The sequence below is a fragment of the Gymnoscopelus braueri genome (assembly GCF_963280865.1).
Source record: "Gymnoscopelus braueri genome assembly, chromosome: 6".
Lineage (NCBI taxonomy): Eukaryota > Metazoa > Chordata > Actinopteri > Myctophiformes > Myctophidae > Gymnoscopelus > Gymnoscopelus braueri.
In genome coordinates, this window is record NC_137607.1 from 47,816,118 (window position 1) to 47,838,236 (window position 22,119).

Below are 22,119 nucleotides of genomic sequence, written 5' to 3' on the forward strand. Positions count from 1 at the left end.
GTAGGAAGGACTCCAGTTCGTCCGTTCCTATACAAAGTATAAACCAGCTTTGATGTTAGCATTCATTGTTATCTAAGTAAGGCGGACTACAAGATGGAAGGATGTGGTTCCAATCCCACCTCCACCTGCACAGTGGAGGAACATTATTAGACAGAGCCCTGTTCAGATGGATGGATGAATGAATGGGTGGGTAGATGGAGGGAAAGGTGTATGGAACGATGACTAATACTTCATTTATACTCCGTCCCACGACGGTGATTGCCAAAAAAAAGAATCTTCAAACTAACAATGCGTTGCGATTTGAAGATCTCTTCATTTCGGCAAGCGAGATGATTGTTGTGCGATGGAACGTAAATTGAACTTGCAATGTGGAACTGTACAAAAGGGTGTGAATAAATCCTCCAGCAGCAGTCACAGAATGTCACTAGCTAACCCTCACGTAATCCATGCAGCCGCCCACCCCACCCATTCTCTTCCTTTGCCCTCCTGAAGCATCACATGTACAGACACACACGTGCAGTGGTCTTGATACCATCTAAATATTGCAGTGCCTCAAGCAACCATGCAGCATCAACCCAAGCAGCCAAGCGAGCGCATTAAGTCAGCCGAGGCCCAGGCCAGGTATGTTAGTAGCATGATTCCATTGCAAGCTCCGCCTTTTACCCTTCTGCTTTCAACAAACCTTTTAACCACTTACAGGACAACTTTGTTTTTTTACAACCAAGGTTTATGTTTTAGATTGTAATTAAAGTAAATAAAAGATAAATATTTAAATGTACTGCTTTCTATAGTTTTAGCAATTTTCGCGATCTTTTTTTACAGTGGGTGGGGGCATTCTGTCCGGTGGCTAATTATGTCTTTTTTTTACAAAATAACCCGGTGATTTCTTTATTATTATTTACAGCAGCTTTTCTAGCCCCCAATAACTCACATCTGGCCATCAAAGTCCACCGTACCTTTTTTATTGTGTAAAAAATACATATTTAGCCACCGGACAGAATGCCCCCACCCACTGTAAAAAAGATTGCGAAAATTGCTCAAACTATAGAAAGCAGTAAATGAAAAAAAAATTACACTCATCTTTTATTTACTTTAATTACAAGCTAAAATATAAACCTTGGTTGTAAAAAACAAAGTTGTCCTTTAAGGCTTATTTCAAAATAGCCTATTACAAGAGTAATCAAGGACAGAGAGGGTAAGGGACGGAAATACATTGTCAGTTTGGAATCTAGTCGCAAACTGACCCCCCCACCCCACCCCATACACCCCACCCCATACACACACTCCCCCACGGTGGGCAGTCACTCTGTAGCCCATCCCACCTCCCGAAGCCTCCACGCGCTTATACATAGAGTTGTTCCGATACCAGTGTCAGATATGCCTCAGATACTGCAGCATAAAATGCTGGTATCGGCGAGAACGCCAGTCTGTGCACCAATCAGATATCACAGAAATGATCACGTGCTGATGATAGCTCGTTTACGCTACAACAATTCTTGTTAATTTTGAATGTGTTTTTTTTCTCGCTGATGTTGCAATACCGTTATATAGTCTCATGTACAATTTCAATGTCTTTTTTTGGAAACGGTACAGAGTCTACCGACTGATACGCAATTCCAAATGATCGGAATCAGGAAGGTAAAACCATGGTATGGGAACATCTCTACTCGTGGCCCACCAGCAGGCTGCAGGTACCTGAGAAGAGGGAGGCGAGTGACAAGGACAGACCGCTCTGTGACGCCACCAACAGGGACTGGCCCTCACAGCCATCTGACAGAGACACAAACTAACACTCAGCACGGCACCCCAAAACCACAACATTTATAAAACACACAGTAATTTTAACTATGTTCGATTAATCAGGAAAACACCCGTTCTTGGTTCTGTTGACTGATATTGTCGAATACGTGCAAGGGCCGTGTTTTAAAAAAAACGCTTTTAATTTATTTTTATTTATTTATTATATCATTTGTTTTCACCCTCCCCCCATTGTTTCAGCCCGTCACGCATTAGAAGGACAATATCAGTCACCAGAACCAAGGGCGGGTGTTTTTGATGAATCCATCATGGTTAAAATAGAGTTTGAAGTTACAATGGGTTTGTGTAGGAAGGGGGTGTGTCTGATAACATTCATATCAAATATCTAAATACTGAAACAAGCAACTTAAAAACTGTCTGGGGTGCTCACAAAAGCCTGAGTAGACGTTAAAATGCTTGAAAGTGAAATATCCCTTCAATTAACTAAAACATGCTCGACACAACTTCAGAATAATTCAGAAGGTGCTGAAATCCCAAAAGATATTAAATAAATAAAAAAGTCCTGGACAGCACTCTAGTTATATTTAAACATAAGGGGTGTGTCCACAGAGAACGCCTTTTGAGCTGGCTGCCAGTGAACACCTCAATGGTGGACAGGTTGGAACAGTGCGGGCATCACACTGTGTGTGAGCGCTATGGACAGGATATCCAAAGCTGCGTGAGCGCTATGGACATGATATCCAAAGCTGTGTGAGAACTATGGACATGATATCCAAAGCTGTGAGCCCTATGGACATGATATCCAAAGCTGTGTGAGAACTATGGACATGATATATCCAAAGCTGTGTGAGAACTATGGACATGATATATCCAAAGCTGTGTGAGAACTATGGACATGATATCCAAAGCTGTGAGCCCTATGGACATGATATCCAAAGCTGTGTGAGAACTATGGACATGATATATCCAAAGCTGTGTGAGAACTATGGACATGATATATCCAAAGCTGTGTGAGAACTATGGACATGATATCCAAAGCTGTGTGTGAACGCTATGGACATGATAACCAAAGCTGTGTGAACGCTATGGACATGATAACCAAAGCTGTGTGAGCGCTATGGACATGATATCCAAAGCTGTGTGTGAACGCTATGGACATGATAACCAAAGCTGTGTGAGCGCTATGGACATGATATCCAAAGCTGTGTGTGAGCGCTATGGACATGATATCCAAAGCTGTGTGTGAACGCTATGGACATGATAACCAAAGCTGTGTGAGCGCTATGGACATGATATCCAAAGCTGTGTGAGAACTATGGACATGATATCCAAAGCTGTGTGAGAACTATGGACATGATATCCAAAGCTGTGTGAACGCTATGGACATGATATCCAAAGCTGTGTGTGAACGCTATGGACATGATAACCAAAGCTGTGTGAACGCTATGGACATGATAACCAAAGCTGTGTGTGAACGCTATGGACATGATATCCAAAGCTGTGTGTGAACGCTATGGACATGATAACCAAAGCTGTGTGAACGCTATGGACATGATAACAAAGGTGTGTGAGAACTATGGACATGATAACCAAAGCTGTGTGTGAGCGCTATGGACATGATAACCAAAGCTGTGTGAGCGCTATGGACATGATATCCAAAGCTGTGTGAGAACTATGGACATGATATCCAAAGTGCTCCTCAGCTCAAAAGGCGTTGTCTGTGGATTAAAGGACATGGCCCTAATTGATGTGCAGCGCTGGACTTTCATCTATTGTTTACAGGTCACCCAGGCAGGCATGCATAATGTACTGAGAGATACACACACACACACACATGCAAGCACGCAAAGTAGTGTACATCTTTGCTGCCGGGCAGAAACCTCTTATCTCCATATTCTCACTTTTGTGTTTTTTCGTAGATTAATGCCCTACTTGATCATACTACAGCGTCACTCAAAAGTAGCAGATCCACAAGCTTGAAATGCGGCGCGAAGCGATGCGTTTCGAGCTTGTAGATCTGCTACTTTTGCCAATTTTGTATTTGAACCCTGAAAAGTAACAGTTTTGGACATATGAGGTTTCCACCCGACAGAGACGATATAGATGATCTAAGGTAGTACACATTTTAATATTGTAGTGACAGCTGCATATAACACATGCACACAGCTACTGTACGCATACTGTACTGATGTTTAAAACATGCAGTAAAATGGGACAGTAGTCTATAGATCACTGGGACGCAACATGGATGTTAGGAGGAACACAAAAGGCCTTAACACATTATACTCCCATTAATAATGACTGGAAGATCTAGGTAAAGAAATGAAAGAAAATCCCATGTTCGAGTGTTGCCAAGTTGTGAGGTGCATTTACACAAAGTGCACACACACACACACACACACACACACACAGTTAACAGGTCATGCACAAACAAAAAGACACAAACCCATGCTGTTAATATTTGCATGGCAATGCTTTGTAATGAATAAATACAAATACTACTATACAATAGTGTTTTTTTGTTTTTAGTAATTAAATAAAACAGAGAATTTCTGGATAAAGGGCCCTATCTTGCGTGGCACCTTATGCCGAATCTTCATAGGCATTTTTAATGCTTTGATAAACATTTTAAAATAGTGAAAAAAGCCGATCTAAAAGCTCACAACGCGTAGATGTAGATCGGCTATTTTCACTATTTTAAAATGTTGGCAAAAAGGCATAAGGCGCTGCGCAAGATAGGGCCCAAAATGTCTTCAACGTACTTTGTACACACTGCATGTAACAAATTATCAGGAGCCATCTTCTTAAACCAGTCACGTGTCAAACTATCATACAGCCATCCCCTCCAGGGCTGTGCCAAGACACCTAAACTGAAGGCGGAGCTGGTCATAAAACATTCTATATTCACAAAACACACCTGAATATCTTTCTATGACTTCACCTCATAGGTGCAAAGTACCATGTATGTTTAAGATTGATAGGTGGTGAATAATGACACCCTTTCTGGCTAAGCCTGGTCAAACATAGTTGATAAGAATGAGGTTCACGACATCACTTCAGTGAAGATGTTTGTTTACATGGTAATGAACCATGTTGGAGCACATGGGTTATGAATTATGGTTCACAGCAACAAAGGAAATAAGGGTAAAAACTTTACTCAAAGGTCGGGTCTATAATGCATTATTATTACATTTATGAAGCATTGTAATTTATAAGGCTTCATAACACTCGTTAAAATGTTTATAAGTACGCATAACAACTTATAACAAGATTTAAGAAGTATTATAAGTGCTGGTCATAATGATTCATTATAAGCTCAGCAGAACAGCACATCATAACTACCATAATAACTTAGTCAGTTTATAGTGTCTTTGTCATAAAGTTGTTCTGCATAATTATAAACAAAAATAACGAGTGTTGGCCTTATGAGTGGATTATGATGTGTTATAAATGTGATTATAATGCATTATAGACCAGACCTTTAAGCGAAGTGTTGCCACACACACACTCCCTATATACAGTAGCCTGATTTATACTTAGTTGCACACTGGTGCAGCGTGCCGTAAATAGCAGATGTACAAGAGGTTGTAGATCTGCCATCTACTGAGCACGACACCAAGTATAACTGAGGCTTATTTTTTTGTTTGTTTTCGACCTTTGACCATGTTCCCTCTCTCTACCTCTCAGTTCACACTCCTCCACCTCCTCTCCAGAGCCCGAGTCGGACAGACCCTCTTCACAGGAGTCCTGAGAGCTCCTCCTGGAACCTCCGCTGTCTGTGGAATGGAACACTGGAGAGAGAGAGCGAGAGAAAATAAAGACATCTTCAATAATCACTAGCAAATGAAGTTGTGAGGGAGGGAGGGAGAGCGAGCGAGAGCGAATGAACGTAAAGAAGAAAGAAAGGCTGAAATCAACAGTTGCTATTTGCTATTCCAAACATTACAACTAATGTGTGGAAGAACCAGAACACTTAAAACAGATCATATGAGAGAGGAAAGAATAAACACTAAAACGAACGAATGAATGAAGTCACTATCAGCAACATAACACTGTTAACTAAGTTACAGCACAGATGAAAAGCACATGGACTTTCAAGAAGAGAGTATTTGCACACAGGCCAGGAAATGTGACTATTTCATCATTGACCAGTGGACAACAGAACTAATTGTTTCAGATTATAAAAAGCATACAACTACTAGGTTGTCAAAGTAACTGGTAGACAAATATAAAAATGAGCAGGACACGTTTAGCAGCACATGGCTGGTTAAGTTTGTCTCTCCATCAACCACATTGGTCAATTTTATTACACTAGATTTCCAGGCCTTCAAATCCAGTCCTATATTGCACTGATCAGAGCAATGGTCACCGAGTTATGGCCATTTGAAGTGTTTAACACTGCGTTAGTGCGTCATTTTTGTGCAATTTAGTTTTTTGGGTGTGACTATCCTCATGCCAGACCCCTGAACAGTGTTTGTGCCAAGTTTGGTGCGGCTTGGAGCAACGGCGTGCCTGTGTTGGTAGGGCGGCTAACGTCAGCTTACCGTGCTGTGAGGATGCGCAGGGCGGCAGGCGGCTGTGTCGGATCTGCTGTCTGCGCAGACGGATCTTCTGCTTGAGCTGCTGGATCTCAGTGTCACTGTCCCCTTCCTCCTCCCCCTCCTCCTCCCTGCGCCGCATGTTGCACTTCATCAGCTCGATGGCCGCGATCAGAGACTCCGAGATGCTGAAGTGGGCGTTCTCCTGGAAGAGAGAGAGAGACAGGTTTTTTTAATGCTTGATTCTGATTGGTCAATCACTGAATTAATCGGTCTGTTATTTTTGAATAATGACCGCTGAACTCAATAACAGACCGCTGTCTAATCAAAGGCTCAGAACAGCTAGCTCATATCAATCTGCGCTGCTTAATTTTGTGCCGTATCCAACATGGCAGCTATGTAAACCACATGAGTCATTTACAGCTAAACATTGCTCTTAATACATTACCTGCCAAGAACGCAGATATGCGTTCTTTCAAATGCATCACTTGCCTGCATTCTTTCTCAAAAAGAAAATGTGAAAATTCCACAAGAGGGCGGCTCTAACACAACTTAGGAATGATCCCTCGACGCTCAGAGAAGGAATGGACGGATTTGACGTCATCCCAAAAAACAATGTTTGGATTTGTAGAACACTCAGATTCTTTCTTTTTTTTGTGAAAACCAGCCATTTTCAACAGGCGATCGCTCCAAAATGGCCGATCGCGGTAAAAAAAATGTTGTTCCAGTGGATAGAGGAGACCCTCCCCCACCCCCCGGACACTGTTTGTTTACTTCCGTGTACACAACGTGGCATCCACGGCTCTTCAAAGATCGTCTATTTAAAGGTAATAACCACTGGCATGGGGATAAAAAAACGATGTTTTAATCTCAGTTAAGAATGTTTTTGAAAACATATGAGGCAAGAAATAGACAATACAGTGACCGAATATTGATTCTATTTTATCAACACTTCCCATTGTTTTTCACCTGGCATAATAAATTAATGGACTACATTACCATAAGCAATGAAATCCCTGTTTTGTTGTTACTTTTGTTGTCAATTTATAATAAGCAGCTGTAATAAGCTGGATAATCAATGGGGAGCAGGTCATTATTGAGAAATAAACCCTTCAGGGTGATTAGACCCCATCTAATCACCAGGTTTATTTCTCAAGAATGACCTGCTCCCCATTGATTATCCCTTGCTAATTTGTGTGACAATCAATCGTCAAGTAAAGTTTTCTGATGGTGACAGTGACAGCCCAACTTCCTAACTCTCACTGACCTTCTCCAGGTCAGCACAGCTGCCAAAGTCCTGCTCTGACAGGTAGCTGATGAGGCTCTGCCCCTCTGAGGGCTTCCTGAACATTCCATCTGGAACACTGCTGTACTGGGAGCCATCTGAGAGAACACACACACACACACACCTATACTTGTGAGAACATAAACATTTTAAGACAGACATTTTATGAATGCCATTTTTGAATAAGCAATTTTTAACTTTAAGCCTTAAAGGGATAGTTCAACCAGAAAATGACTTTTTTTTCTATCAATTAGTCACCCCACAGAGACTTGAATTCATGGATATCTTTTAGTTTTTGTTGCATTCCTAAGCCAATAATTTGATGACCAGGACCGGTAGGCCTCCTACCGGAACCGCTGCCGGTCATCAAAGTATTGGCTTAGGAATGCAACAAAAACAAAAAGATATCCATGAATTAAAGTCTCCAAGGGGTGACTAATCGATAAGAAAAAAGTCATTTTGGGGGTGAACAATACCTTTAAGCCGAAAATAGCATACTCACTAGACTACATATAGAGGTGATTTAAGTAGTAGCATACAGTACTTACAAGGCCCCATATAGAGGTGATTTAAACAGTAGCATACTCACTAGACTCCATATAGAGGTAATTTAAGCAGTAGCACACTCACTAGACTCCATATAGAGAGAGCTGGGGGTGCTGCCATCGCTGCTTTGAGTGGAGAAGGGGCTGTAGTCCTTCATGCAGCAGACATCACCAGTTGACTCTGGGACGGAACGAACAAGTCTTGAATTAGTGACACAATAATAATGTTGATAATGCAATACCTTCAGATGACATCATCAACATGGAACTGTTGAACTCAACAGGAGGAGCATGCGTCACCATGTTGCACATGGAGTATGGAAAGCAAACAATTAAATGCTGCACTGATGTCATGGTTACTGGCAAAGTCGTCCCAAAGAAAAACACAATCAATAATAAGATAATAAATACAAATCTATGAGGGTGACTCATTGTAGTGTATGCCGCCAATAGCAATAAGACAGGTAACAGCTAAACATTAGGCTGTTCCAACATAACTATCAATGTCGATATCGATTCTGAGACTAATATTTTAAATATCAGCTAATAATTCATTTGAATCCGTAATTTTTATTGGCAAAACCACAACAACTAAGGCATAGCCTATCATTAGTTGAGACTCATTGGACAAAAATGACAGATTTGAAAGATTTTTACAGTCATTTAACACACCAATCAGATCAATTTGGTTTGATTCGTCACAATATGCATGATGAATTTTGATTTAAAGTTTAGTACTCAGAACATTCTCTTCAACCCAACATACAATACAACAGTCAGTATACAGGCGTAGATCAAACCTAGTCAAAGGGACGCAGTCGTATAAAATAAAATTACATCACTATGAAGTTTTAAACCATGGCTGATGTGAAACCACCAATGAATAACAGTGTCTCTGTCGGGTGAAAACCATGTCCAAAACTGTTACTTTTCAGGATTCAAATTCAAAAATAGTAGGGGTGTCACGATACGCCTATTTCACGATTCGATTCGACTTTCGATATTAAGGTCACGATTCGATTCGATTTTCGATGCGATATATATTTTTAAAACGCCCTTTTTTCAGCTTTGAGGGCTATATGATTATTAATTTAGGCTATTGTCTTGATTTGGAAAGAAAAACACATGTTTCTCAATAAGTCTCTTTTATTTGAATAACATCAAATGAGAATGAGAACAAAAAGGGTTTTATGCCCTTACAACAACAACATTCTTGTGAAGCTCTATAACTAAATTAAATCTAAATAAATAATACAAAATTGAACATGTAAGAAAAAAGGATCCAAAAACAACTGTTATTTGGCTACATGTTCTTAAACTTCTTAAAGTATGTTCACATTGTTTGAACAGGTAAGAGCTTTAACAAACAAGAAATGTGAATACTAAGCTACGCCATACTATTCACTTTTTATTTTCAAATTCTTCTTCAAGAAGATGAGCATGTTCACATTTTCTGGAGTGAGGGCATTCCTTTGAGCTGTCACAATGTCTCCTGCTGTTGAGAACACTCTCTCACTTGCGACACTTGTTGCTTGAACAGCAAGATAATGTTTGGAGAGCTTTGCTAAATGTGGGTAAGACTGCTCATTATCTTTCCACCATTTCAGAGGATTTGACTCTAGAGGGGTGACTTTGGCCATCTTGTAGAGCTGAATCTCCTCTTCCACAACTTCAGGCCATGGTTTGGGGGCTCCTGCTTCTGATGTGGTGGGGGCTGTGCTGAAGAAATTGCCAAACAGTTCACTGAGTGCTGTTTTCTTTGCTGGGGGGGCTCCAGATGCAGTCTCTAAATCTTCTGCAGGGCTCTGGCTGGGCTCTTCTCCAGAGGCCTGGGTCAAAGGTCACATAAAACAGATAAAATAAATGAGAGGTCTATGCTTCCCTCCTGAGGCCATTTGTGGTGACATTTTTGGTGTGCTTACTGTGCTATCATGAAATATTAAAATGTTCTTTAAACTAATTATATCTTAGAAGAATTATATCACTTTTAATATTTAACATGACTTTTTTATAGTAGGAAAATCTTAAGATTTCTTTGTTAAATGAATTGACCACATACCTGTGTGGGACTGGGATGCTGTTGCAAGATTTTCTCAGCCAGAGTTTTGAAGATCTCACTCCGAGAGAAGTCATCCAGGTGGGGTAGTGACTTGAACCTAGGATCTAGTGCAGTGCTCTCATTCAGAAACTGTTGAAGTGTTGGGTCTGAATACCTCTCCTTAAAGTTACCTGCTATAGCAGATTTAATATCCCTCACAGTTGGTGAATCTGTGTCACTGGGTCGCATAGATGTCAGGATTGTGTGTTGGAGGGGAAGGACCATAGATACAGTGGGTTGCTGTTCAGAACTAAGCAAAGTAGTGACTGTTTTCAAGGGCTTCAGTACCCCAACCACCGCCTCCATGACTTTAATCTCTGCATCAGTGAGGGTGATGAGGTCCTTCACATTCTTTTTCACGCTGTCCTCTGTGAGAGCAGCATAAACTGCCACTTGCTGCTCTAAGTTTTGCTCTAAGGTTTCATTTTCCTTACAAAGTCCTAGCAACTTTTGTTTGCTTTTGAAGACAGCTGCTGCAGTTGTACTGCGGTGGAAAAAAGCAACTATCCTCCTGACTTTGCCCAGAATACGGGACATCTGGTTAACTCCTAACCCCTTCTGTGTTGCCAGATTCACTGTGTGTGCAAAACAACCTACATGTGGCGACATTCCAGCCTCTTTACAGGCATTTACAATGTTTTTGGCATTATCTGTTGTCACAGGGATCTTTGCATTGGGTCTGTCTAATTTCCATTCCACTGCTGCTTTCTTCAGAATATCAGACAAATGTTCACTTGTGTGGGAATCATAAATTGGGAGCGTTTGAAGTACTGGGCTTTCGATCTCCCAATTCTCATTAATGTAGTGAGCTGTTATGGTGATGTAACTCTCGGTTGATCTGGAGGTCCACCCATCTGTTGTTATGGCAATTAATTCTGCATGGCTCAGCCCTTCTATCATTTCTGCCTTCACCTTCTCATACAAGGTAGGCAACACTTTTGTGCTCATATGCGATCTGCATGGCATTTCGTAACGTGGTTCTAGGACACTGATCAAATGATTGAACCCAGCGTTCTCCACCACTGAAAGGGGTCGCATGTCTAAAGCTATCAACATCCCAACTGCGCTCGTTATTTGTTGAGCGCGGGTCGAAAGAGGTGGGAGTTTGGCTCTATAAGAGCCTGGAATTGTTGGCTGTGTCATCCTTTTACCGGCCAGATCAATGTCTTTGTGATGCCTGCGAATATGCGTCCCCATATTTGACGTGTTGCCTGAGCTGGGATACGGTACACGTGTGGAGCATAATCGACAAACGGTGGACGTTTTGTTAACAACGCGTCGGGTGCCCTCATAATTCACTGGGAAGCCAAAATATTGCCAGACTTTTGACTTAAAGGAAGCGGGAGGGTTTTCCAATTCTTCCGTTTGTGTATCATCAATATCATCGCTGGCTTCAGCAGTGGCCATGGTGAAATGTAACGTTACTAACGTCGCAGTACAGACGCAACGCTACAGCGGTCTCTCTGTCTCTCCTCCACACTCCTCTCCTCTGCTGCGGTGTGCACTGTGTGTGGGTTTGTTGTGTCGTCTTTTTTTTTCTCCCCCGTCGTAAGAACGCATGCGCGATGCACGGAAAAACATAACAGCAGCTCCAGCATGGTTTCACCCGGACGTGCACTCGGATGTGCGCATGCGCGGGAGTATTTTTTTTTTTTAACCCTTGAATCGCGATACGGCTTTTGATTTCGATACACTGTATCGTACGTCATTTTCGGTTCGATTTCGATACGTATCGCGTATCGTGACACCCTTAAAAAATAGTAAAAGTAGCAGATTTACAAGCTCAAAGCGTGTTGCTTCGCCACATGTCCAGCTTGTGGATCTGCTACTCTTGTGTGACGCTGTAGTATGATCAAGTAGGGCGTTAATTTACGGAAAAAGTTAGAATATGGAGATAATGTTTCTGCCCGACAGGAACGATATGACAAAACAACACGATATGAGAACAGCGTGCATGAAAACAAACGAAGCACGACATCACATCACTGTACATGGCCTGGCCTCATCCTGACCTCAACAACCAAACCAAACCAAACCAAACCAAACCAAACAAAACAAAACAAAACAAAACAAAACAAAACAAAACAAAAAACAAACAAACAGGAAGAGCAGCTGGAAACTGAAAGGACAATGGCAGAAATGAGGAACCAAAAAGCCTGGCTGTCAGAGATGGGGCAGTGATGTAACGTGGTATGAATATATCAAAATGCAAAAGGAAAAAGGTTTTTTTTGCGTGACAATGGATTTACAGTAGAACTGCACTGACAACCTGCTATGGGATCTTCAATTATTATGGTGATTTTCCGGTGCCCGCCTCCTTTTGCGCAGACAGAAGAGATTGAGAAATAGATAAAGGAAAAGAGGACAGAGGAGATATGGGGAGGAAGAGACAGTTATACCTCAAAGCCAAAGAAAATGATCTGTTAGCAGTAGGAGGAGGAATTAAGAGGTTAGGGTTGGGATCTGGGACCGGATCCAACATTGAGGAACCGGAATCCGTTCCATCACGTTTGAAACCGTTTCCGGAACCCGGTTTTATCACACTGTCAGAGCTCGCACGTCTGCTATACAATTACAATACCGGAACATGCATTCTATTGCTAGTTTGAACACTTTAAATAGTCTTTCATCTTAAAATAGCAAATAACCGAAAATAGGCTTGTAGAGGCTTGAAAATAGGAAGCACGCTTCCATAGAAGACAATTATGCTGACTTCAATGGAATCTAAATGACTGAAATCAGTCGTGCTGACTGAGAACTTTAATCCATGAGTAAGATTTCAGTTTCCACAATGAATAATGTCACAATTCTGTCTAAACTCGTCATTCAGCTTCCACCCACTGACCAACACCAGCAGCTTCCCAAACTTAACCTTTCAACCTAGCACCCCTATTTTGGGCATGACCAAGCAAAATCTTTCTAAATACAGCAAATATAGCCAGTCAACGATAAACAGCTTTTGCTATTTATCGTACAACAAAGTATATAGGACTGAACCACTTAAACCCATTGGGCCCTATCTTGTGCCCCATCTTACCCTAATGCCGTAATTTTTTGCAATTTTTTTTACTATTTTGAAAAAAACATTTTAAAATAGTTCAAATTGCCGATCTACACGCTCACAACATGTAGATGTAAATTGGCTATTTTCACTTTTTTACAATGAATTTCAAAATAGTAAAAAATGCCTAAAGCATGCAAGATAGGGCCCTACTGTATATTCTTAGTTGATCGGAGTCCCCCAGGGATCTATACAAGGCCCCCTCCTTTTTGACGCTCTACATTAAATATCCGGCAAAATAGCCAATCTATAAGCATCACAACATGAGCTTGTAGATCAGCTATTTTTGCAGAATGTTCGCCCCAGTTTCGCCCCCGGGGGTTAAGTGATAGAACTCACCTTGTCTGACTTTCTGACTGACCCCGTCAGACAGCGAGCGGATGTGGCCCCGGGTCCCTCGACCCCCAGGCCCCCTCTGGCCCTCGGAGAAGGAGGAGCGCCTTGGTGGGGGAGGGCCGACGGCCACGGAGCCCCGCCGCCCTTGGGGCTGCTGGTCCTGAGTGTCCAGCAACGCCTGCTCGCTGCAGGGGGTGGAGCTCCGGGAGTCACGGTGGCTCCGGTTACGTTGCCCCAGGTTGCCGATGGCCAGGTACTCTGGGCCGTCATCGTAGTCTCCGTCGCCCGAGTCCCCCCCCGCCTCGGGGTGAGGTGGCGGTGGGCTGCTGGCTAAGGAGGGGGTCTCCGTCAGGGAGATGCGCGGGACAGGCGAGGGGCCGGGAGGAGGAGGGGTCACGCCCCGCTCACTCTCCCCTGGCCTGGACACACAAACCCAGGGGGCTCCCAGGGTGCTGCTGGTAGTATCTGTAAGACAAAGTTGAATAGTTGTCGGTAAGCGGATAGCAGCGGGCTTGTTGTTGAAAAAGACATCAAGCCATAGGTTCTTTTTAGCACCATAGTAGACGTCTGTTGGTGTAGGCTCTCAGGTGCATTCAGCAACTTTTTTTCACACCTTCCAACCTACTGAGTTTCCGACTTCATTCGACTGCCAGTCTGTAGTAATCTGTAGTAGTGTGTTTGGTGGAGAGCTACCTTTACACAGATCCACATGTGGAAGCTGCCCAGTACAACCACAGCCTTCCTATGATATTTACTATGTTATTCCCAAGCCAAAACGGCATAAACACATCCCCACTGCTGTAACTGACGCGGAGGGACTGAACGCTCGTTTTGGTTCTGTGATTTAAAAAAATCATGCATTTGCACATGCCAAAACCTTGGCTTGCACATGCACAGGATGTTGAGTGAATAAAAAAATAAAAACTGAGAGTTACTGAGGGATTTACTCCTTTGCTTTCCTTGACAGACCATACACACCATCTGGGGATTTAAACCCTATAACGGTTTCCTTGACAGACCATACACACCAGCCGGGGACGCTGGGGGCGTGTCTTCTCCTCCGCGTCATCAGCGCCCATACCCTAGGTGGGGTTGGCGAAAGGGCCTACTATGTGTGGAGTTTGCATGTTCTCCCCGTGTCTCCTAGGGTAGTTAATACCCTCACAAAAACATGTAGTAATCCTGGTCACTATACCGCCTCCCCCATGACAGCCGGGGCGCCTAATGGAGGGGAAGGGAACTGGTTGGAATAACGTGTTCCTTCCACGCGCTACGTCCAACCAGGGAAACTCCCCCTGTCAGGTGACAAGAAGGTCAGTTGGCTCTCATGCCTGAAGGAAGCATGAGCTCGGCCCTGGCCTCCCTACTGTGGGAGACTGGTGTAGGGCTGGTGTAGCGCCCAGGATCACTTAGGAAATTGGCACCGGGTGAAAAAAATGGGTTACAAAAATCGTGGGATAAAAAATGTAGTAAAAAAAAAAAAAAAACTATAACGGTGTGGTCAGAAGCCCCACCCCTTCCACTGTGCACTGTCAAGTTCCAAATGAAGCATTCAGTCTAATTACTAATGTTTTGCCCAAAAATAGATGTTTGCTAGGGCTTCCCTGATGGCTCGCCCCTCTCTCTTTCCCATCTGAAGCAAAGTAATCAACAAACATCAACTTACCAACGGGACAGAGAAACTCTCACCGTTAAATTCAATTTGCGAAAACCACCCGCTGTTAATTTCTGTATCTGCGGCACTGTGCTGAACATAGTCAACCGTGAAGCCGGGATTTTGAACGGTCTATAGCAACACATTCTTCAGTAACGGACCATGTCTGTGAACAATCAGGCTACTGTGTGCTGCTCGGTCAGTCAGATTCACACACAGACTCACTATGCTGTATTCATAGGGACCACAATTCCCCCTCTCTGTCTCTCTGCTGAGTCCAGTTTAACCAGTCGGCATCGAAAAGTTTTTTTCTCAACCGTTGCTTTCCTCAAAACCTAGAAGTCCTCTTGCAAAAAGCAGTCCCAAGTGAGACGTCCAGTAAATATTAAAACAGAGCTCTGACTTGGCTTGACTTCTATCTGAGCAGGCAGCATCACGTCAACCTCAACCTCTGCTGGACAAACAGAACTGTGGTTCTCACCCGCTTTTACACAGGAACACTAAGTGATCACCTCTACTAGGCAGCTTATTATGTATGAAACAAGGCAATTATTCTGTCTTTGTCTGTGGTTTTACCTGATTGAACACAAACATCTCCTTTTCAGAACAATATTCACATTGATATATCTTACAAGTACTATAAAACCCTTTAGTTTCTCCTTACCAGCGGGGGTGCTGTTGTTTTGAGAGGCGACAGCTGTAGTGGTGGTACTGGCGTTGTTGTTGCTGCTGGTGGTGCTATGGGTGGTGGTGTTGGAGTCCGTCTCTCGGAGGGAGCAGTTGGAGGTGGTGAGTCTGCGGTTCAGGGGGGGCTCCTCTCCCCTGGGACGCTGGTGGTCGCTGTTCCTCCAGGACCCTCCAGACCCTGGGAGCACACAGAGGCTCTGGCTCTTCAGCAGGCCCAGACACAGAGGGCTCTTCAGCGGAGACAACTGGAAGACAAGTCAGAGACGTTATACTTCTGATGTGCGTTTTTAGCAGTGTGTGTGTCCGTGTTTTATGTGTGTGTCCTTACCCCGACAGTGTCCACCAAAGCTAGCAGCCTGGGGTTGTTCTGCTCGACAGCCTCCAGACACTGGAACATAGCCGTCACATGGGGCTCGCTCAGCAGAAAAGCCTCCTCTGAGAGAGAGACACAGAGAGACACATAGAGAGAGACAGAGAGACACACAGAGAGAGACAGAGACACACACAGAGAGAGACAGAGAGAGGGAGATAGAGAGAAACAGATAAATTGAGAGAAACACAAAGCGTGAGAGTAGAAAGAGAGTGTGTTTGGCTGTTGCATGAAACATATTAAGACATGTCCAAGCCGTCTGTTCAGGGTTAACTACATCTGATTATGAAAGATTACCAACTATAATCAGCCCAGATTACATTCAGAACATGTTATAATTAGATTAGATAGTTCAAGAAGGAAGCTTGATTACATTTTTGGATTTTCAAAAGCTTTAATCAATTATTTTCAACCCCCACAACTCAGCAGCAGGACAGTCTGCGTCCCCTTTCTCAAGCCCCCAACACCTCAGCCCCCCGCCCATAGGCAGGCACATTAAGACCTGAGGCCAATTCTACAAATGCCTTCTAAATCAGTAGTTCTCACACTTTCAACATTTTTCAAAAATGATAAAAAAATAGCATAAAAATGGATAAAAATAGCATTTATACATAATGTATAAGCTTGCAGCACAGCACAAAGTGACGTGCTGTGAGCTTGTTTATCTGCTTATTTTGAATGGCAAACGAAAAAAAAATCTCTCCTGATTGGATACAATTGGTATACCAACCTGAAAATGCATTTTCTGTTTACTAAAGAGCTGGAGAGACAGGGAGAGTCCTGTTACTGAACAAACACTCTATAGCAATGATAACTTATTTTAACAAAGGAAAATCACTTACCCTACCTTTAATTCAGTCTGAACAGAAGTACAGGCACTAATTTCCCCCCTCTCCCCCCTAGCAAATTGAACCATAGACTGGGTACCAGATAACTTGTGATGAGCATTTATTTACCATCATTCCGTACTTAATTGCCTCATTTTAAGGTCTACATTAGTCATACTGATCACTCAAATAATAATAAAAAAGTTATCACGGTACAAAGTACAAATGAAGTGAAGCACAGAGACTGGCTGTCGCAGTAGTACTCAACTTGTACGCATGTCCGACCTATGTACAGTATGTATTAGGGCTGTCAACTTTCCTCAGAAACGATATTTGAATATTGGTTAGAAATTTGCAGATATTAGAATATATTCGAATATCATTATTATTATAAAATATATAATTATTTAATATTCGAATATCGAATATTCGTTTGACAGCCCTAGTATGTATATTGATTATGGTCTCTGTCGGGTGGAAACCTCATATGTCCAAACCTGTTACATCTCAGGATTCAAATCCAAAAATGGCAAAAGTAGCAGATCTACAAGCTCGAAACGCGTCGCGCCACGTTTCGAGCTTGCGGATCTGCTACTTGTAATGCTTTTGTGTGACACTATAGTATGATCAAGTAGGGCGTTAATTTATGAAGAAAAAAAACACAAATAGGCCGCTACCGACGGACTCACCATTGTAGTACTTGCGTGGGTGTCCCATGTGTCTGAGCAGCGGTCTGAGCTGGGCAGAGACCTGGTGAATCTGCAGACTGTGGAGCAACCAGCGGTCAGCCTTGTAGCTTTCACCGGCGGTCTGAAAGCCACTGGTCAACACCGGCTCCAGCTGATTGAACTGGAGGTGGGGTGGGGGGGGGGGGCAGAGAGAGAGAGAGAGAAAAGTTGAAATAGATATTCTCCAGAGCAGGAGTCTTCCACAGTGCCTGACCCCTAGGAGGTCATCAGAGTTACTACAGGGGGGCCGCCAAATCTTTGTGTGATAGGAACCTTTTTATTTTTTTTACATTAACCACTTGAACCCTAGCATTCCTATATTCTGAGGAGAACTTTAGCCAAAAATAGCAGATCTAAAAGCTCACAACGCCTCACGCTGCGAGGCGTTGTGAGCTTGTAGATCGGCTATTTTCGGCAAAGAGGTTTGGTGCAGAGGGAAAAAAAGAGCAGACCAAGCACAGAGTGAATGTTCAAGTTTACTAAGTATTGACGGTTTAAGTGGTTAAATAGTCTGAGAATACACCTTAACGTGAATCCAACATGATAGTGCTGTCAAACAAGTGTATGATGAAAAGGTTTTATCTGCAACACAATTTTATACAATAGTTAGGGTCCCTGCTTCATCTTTCTTTCAGCCAAGGCGTCCTTGGGCGGAAAAAGGCAGGCCATGGGGAAGAGTCACTGCTATTGCGGTTTGTAGTATTGTCTTTAGTAGTAGTATGGAAGTGTTTTAGATTTTAAACAAAACATTGAAAGAAAAGAGAAAATTAAAACTAAATAAATTAACAAAAAATGGGAAAAAAATGAAAACTTTAACTTTTGTTTAGTTTTTTAGCTAGTGGTGGTGAAATCTTACTCCAAACGTTTAGTACAAAATATTTTGCCTGTGAATGTTTTTCTTCTCTACCATCCAGTTTGGCAAGTGCTCAATCAATCATCACTCACATTTGCAGTTCCTATTCTATTGTATTTCCAGTTTCTGCAGCCAATGGGTAATGGGAAGTATGCAGACAAAAAAAAAAGAAATCCCCAATCCCCTCCCTCTTTTCTCTCCCTAAACATCTTAAACAACTTGATCATCACATGATGCCATCACGTCTAGCCATCTCAATCACTGGAGCACAAAAGTCTACAAAACATAGTAGATAATGAACAGTATCTGTCTCTCAAGAACAGATTCTGCTCTGCGTTGGAATCTGTCGTGAAGGTTCGTCATAACGTGTACACACTGGGCTACAAGTGGGCGTGCCTTCAGATCAGGAAGCAGGCCGCGCTTTACCCAATCAAATGTAGTGGGCGGGATTTACGTGTCCGCCGATCCTTCCCCACTCGAAACCAACCAAAACTAATTTAACAATAGCGTCCGCGGAGCAGACAAAACCACGAAAAGATATTCACATTTTAACTTGCTCTTTCATCATAGAAACAAGTGGGCTTATAACCAAAACGATCCATGTTCTCTGGGAGAAGTGGTGTTAGTGTTCCGTGTAGAAATATTGTTAGTAGGAATGAAAACATAGTCGCACCACCGGAAGTGAAACGCTGAAGGCAGACCAAAACCCCGGTTTCCTTGCGCACGGGTGCTACGTCGTCATTGTCCCAGAGCCAAGTGAGATAGTACAAACAGCAGAGGGCGCTGTTTTTCCTTCTCATTTGGTTCTGGGTTCCCAGATTGGTGATGACCCTGACATTGTTGCACAATCCCATAAAGCCCGAGTTATACATAGTAGCTTACGGGTGTCACGCACCAAAAATAGCCGTTCTACAAGCTCACGAGGCGTTGTTGACACTGCCTGGTCTACAACCATGTATAAATCAAGCCGACCTCTCCACAGAGGAAGATTGGAGTCCAGGGATCAAAGGTCATCGACCCTCACAACAGTAGCATAGGTGAAGGAGATAATGAAGGCCTCAGAGGATTGTGGTGCTACAGTGAGAAGAAGGTCATGGCTGGGGGAATGGAGGGGGGGGGGGCGCAGTATGAAGGGTACTAGCTATTTAGTCACTTTTTCAGAATCAATAAATGTTTTTTTTCTAGACAGACAGAGAGGGGGGAGAGGTAAAAGACGCAGGTCTTCAGGCGTAAACGAACCGGGTCATTGTGATTCGTGTGCTCGAACATGTTTATTTTTATTGGGTGTCCTTTTCTGCCTATAACACAGTACTGCACTGGAACCAAATACTTCATTGTTGTTCAGAATGGGAATGAATATGAACCGGAACAATTAGAATTAAATGTGGCCCAGATAATTGTCCCTTGCAATGGGCCTGGTTTTCAAGATACTCAAAAAAGGGACCAGTGCCCATGTAGTGCCCGTCTAACTACTTCAAAAGAGTGAGTAATGCCCACGGGCACAACACCAGAGGGAGATTCCCTGATCTCATTCCCCCCAGATTCGGCACAAACATGGGGATGAATTCATTCTACTATTATGCCACCAAAATATGGAATGCCCTACCACCAGCCATCAAAAAGTGTGACTCCCTACCCTCCTTCAAAACCAAAAAAAAAAAGAAAGAGCACCCGTCTGCAATTTACAACTGGACATAGACAAGTCTTCTAGCTTGCCAAAAGATATGCCCCCCCCCCACAGTTTTTCTGTAAATATAGTTTTACTGCTCCTAGTATTGATGATTTCTTGTATAGTATTGTATGTGTTTTTACACGTTATCTTTTTGTGTTATCCTTTTAGCATTATTGTATAACTGTACCTCTGTACTTTTTGCAAACTGTTAATAAAATATCCAATCGATCAAAACTTCCGTACCGGTTCCACAATGGAGGCCAGGTGAGGGCTGATGGTCCGGACACACCATACAAACGGCCAGTAGTCTCTGTGCTTGTAGTACACCTGGAACACAAAGTACACTGTTAAAGTCTCTGTGCTTGTAGTACACCTGTAAACACAGAGTTTAAAGAGGACAAATATACATCTGCACAATAGAGACGACAACTACAATAGACACAATAGACTCTTATACAGTGCTTTGTGTTAGGTTGTGTTGTGTAACCTTTTTGCAAACTAGTATTCAATCAATCAATCAATAGTAGGGTTGGGATCCGTAACCGGATTCAACATTGAGGAACCAGAAATCGGTTCCATCACATTTGGAACGGTTTCCAGAACCGGTAAAATCACACTGTCAGAGCTTTTTTTGTTCCATTTGTACATTGTCAGAGTTACAGATCTGTAAGGGTCCATTTGGAACCACCTCAAGTAACCCAGAGGGTCCCTGTACCTCACTTTGAGAACCACTATAATAATAATACTAATAATAATAATATGTATTCAATACTGTATGTATGGTTGAATTAGTATTTATATATTTTTTTTAATGAAGGCCAAAATCATATAGATTTTTTTAAATATAGGAATCGTTAAAGGGAACCGTTAAGGAATCGGTCTGTTAAGGGATAACAATCGTTAAAAGCATAAAGGATCCCAACCCTAGTCATCACGTGGATATTGCACACTACCACTACGTATCAGAATGTGCACAACACTGTTGCACTTTGTACAGTACTGTCTACCTATTATTGTGTTTATGTGTACACAACACTGTTGTGGGTGTGTTGTAAAATTTCGCGATTACTTTCATTCCCAGATCAACTTTCTTTTTATTTCAGTAGAATTCTGCCACCCTAGTTAGCTGTGTGGCAACAGCAGGAACTTGAACTCGATTTTGCAACTGCAATAAATCAGGAACAGCAAAGGTTGTTTTCTAGATATTCCAAATATGCAAGTTGCTGGTCCTCACAGTGCAGTGTGATTGATAACCCTTCAACTGTACTTTTTAAAGACCTGAGGCCGATTCTAAAAACGCCTTCTACATCCTGACCTACTGTAAGTTTTCTGAAAAACAAATTTCTCAAATAAATTACAAAAGATAATGTTGCTATATACTGTATACAGCAACAACTACACCAAAAGGGGTTCCCGGATTGAAAGGTATAGTTACGTATTGGTGTTCACGGTCTAAATGGGTTAACCTGATAACAGATCAAACTGATCGGTTATGAGCCTAGTAGCTACATTAAAATCTATAGTGACATCATCAACACAATGAACACTATTGGTTGTGTCTGGTTTGACCATGGTATCAGCTAGCTAATAATAATCTGGGAAATACATTCTTAATGTTATATTTTTTATTTATTTAATAGCCGATCTACAAGCCCACAACACGCCGCAATGCGACGTGTTGTGAGCTTGTAGATCTGCTATAAATCT

General features: G+C 42.5%; 1 protein-coding gene across 2 annotated transcripts in view; it reads right to left on the reverse strand.

Moving 5' to 3' along the window:
* The window catches only part of rubcn (rubicon autophagy regulator), a 44,019-nt gene that overhangs the window by 16,405 nt on the left and 5,495 nt on the right, over window positions 1-22,119 (reverse strand). Inside the window, exons 3-12 of one of the 2 annotated variants that reach the window (XM_080431783.1) lie at window positions 20,656-20,739; window positions 17,849-18,008; window positions 16,291-16,397; window positions 15,940-16,207; window positions 13,625-14,086; window positions 8,212-8,307; window positions 7,564-7,679; window positions 6,303-6,501; window positions 5,439-5,549; window positions 1,696-1,770 (exon numbers count right to left, since the gene is read on the reverse strand). In XM_080431783.1, the coding sequence (XP_080287909.1) occupies window positions 1,696-1,770; window positions 5,439-5,549; window positions 6,303-6,501; window positions 7,564-7,679; window positions 8,212-8,307; window positions 13,625-14,086; window positions 15,940-16,207; window positions 16,291-16,397; window positions 17,849-18,008; window positions 20,656-20,739 (1,678 nt within the window). The remainder of the gene's footprint in view (window positions 1-1,695; window positions 1,771-5,438; window positions 5,550-6,302; window positions 6,502-7,563; window positions 7,680-8,211; window positions 8,308-13,624; window positions 14,087-15,939; window positions 16,208-16,290; window positions 16,398-17,848; window positions 18,009-20,655; window positions 20,740-22,119) is intronic. The other variant, XM_080431784.1, reaches the window with a different exon arrangement.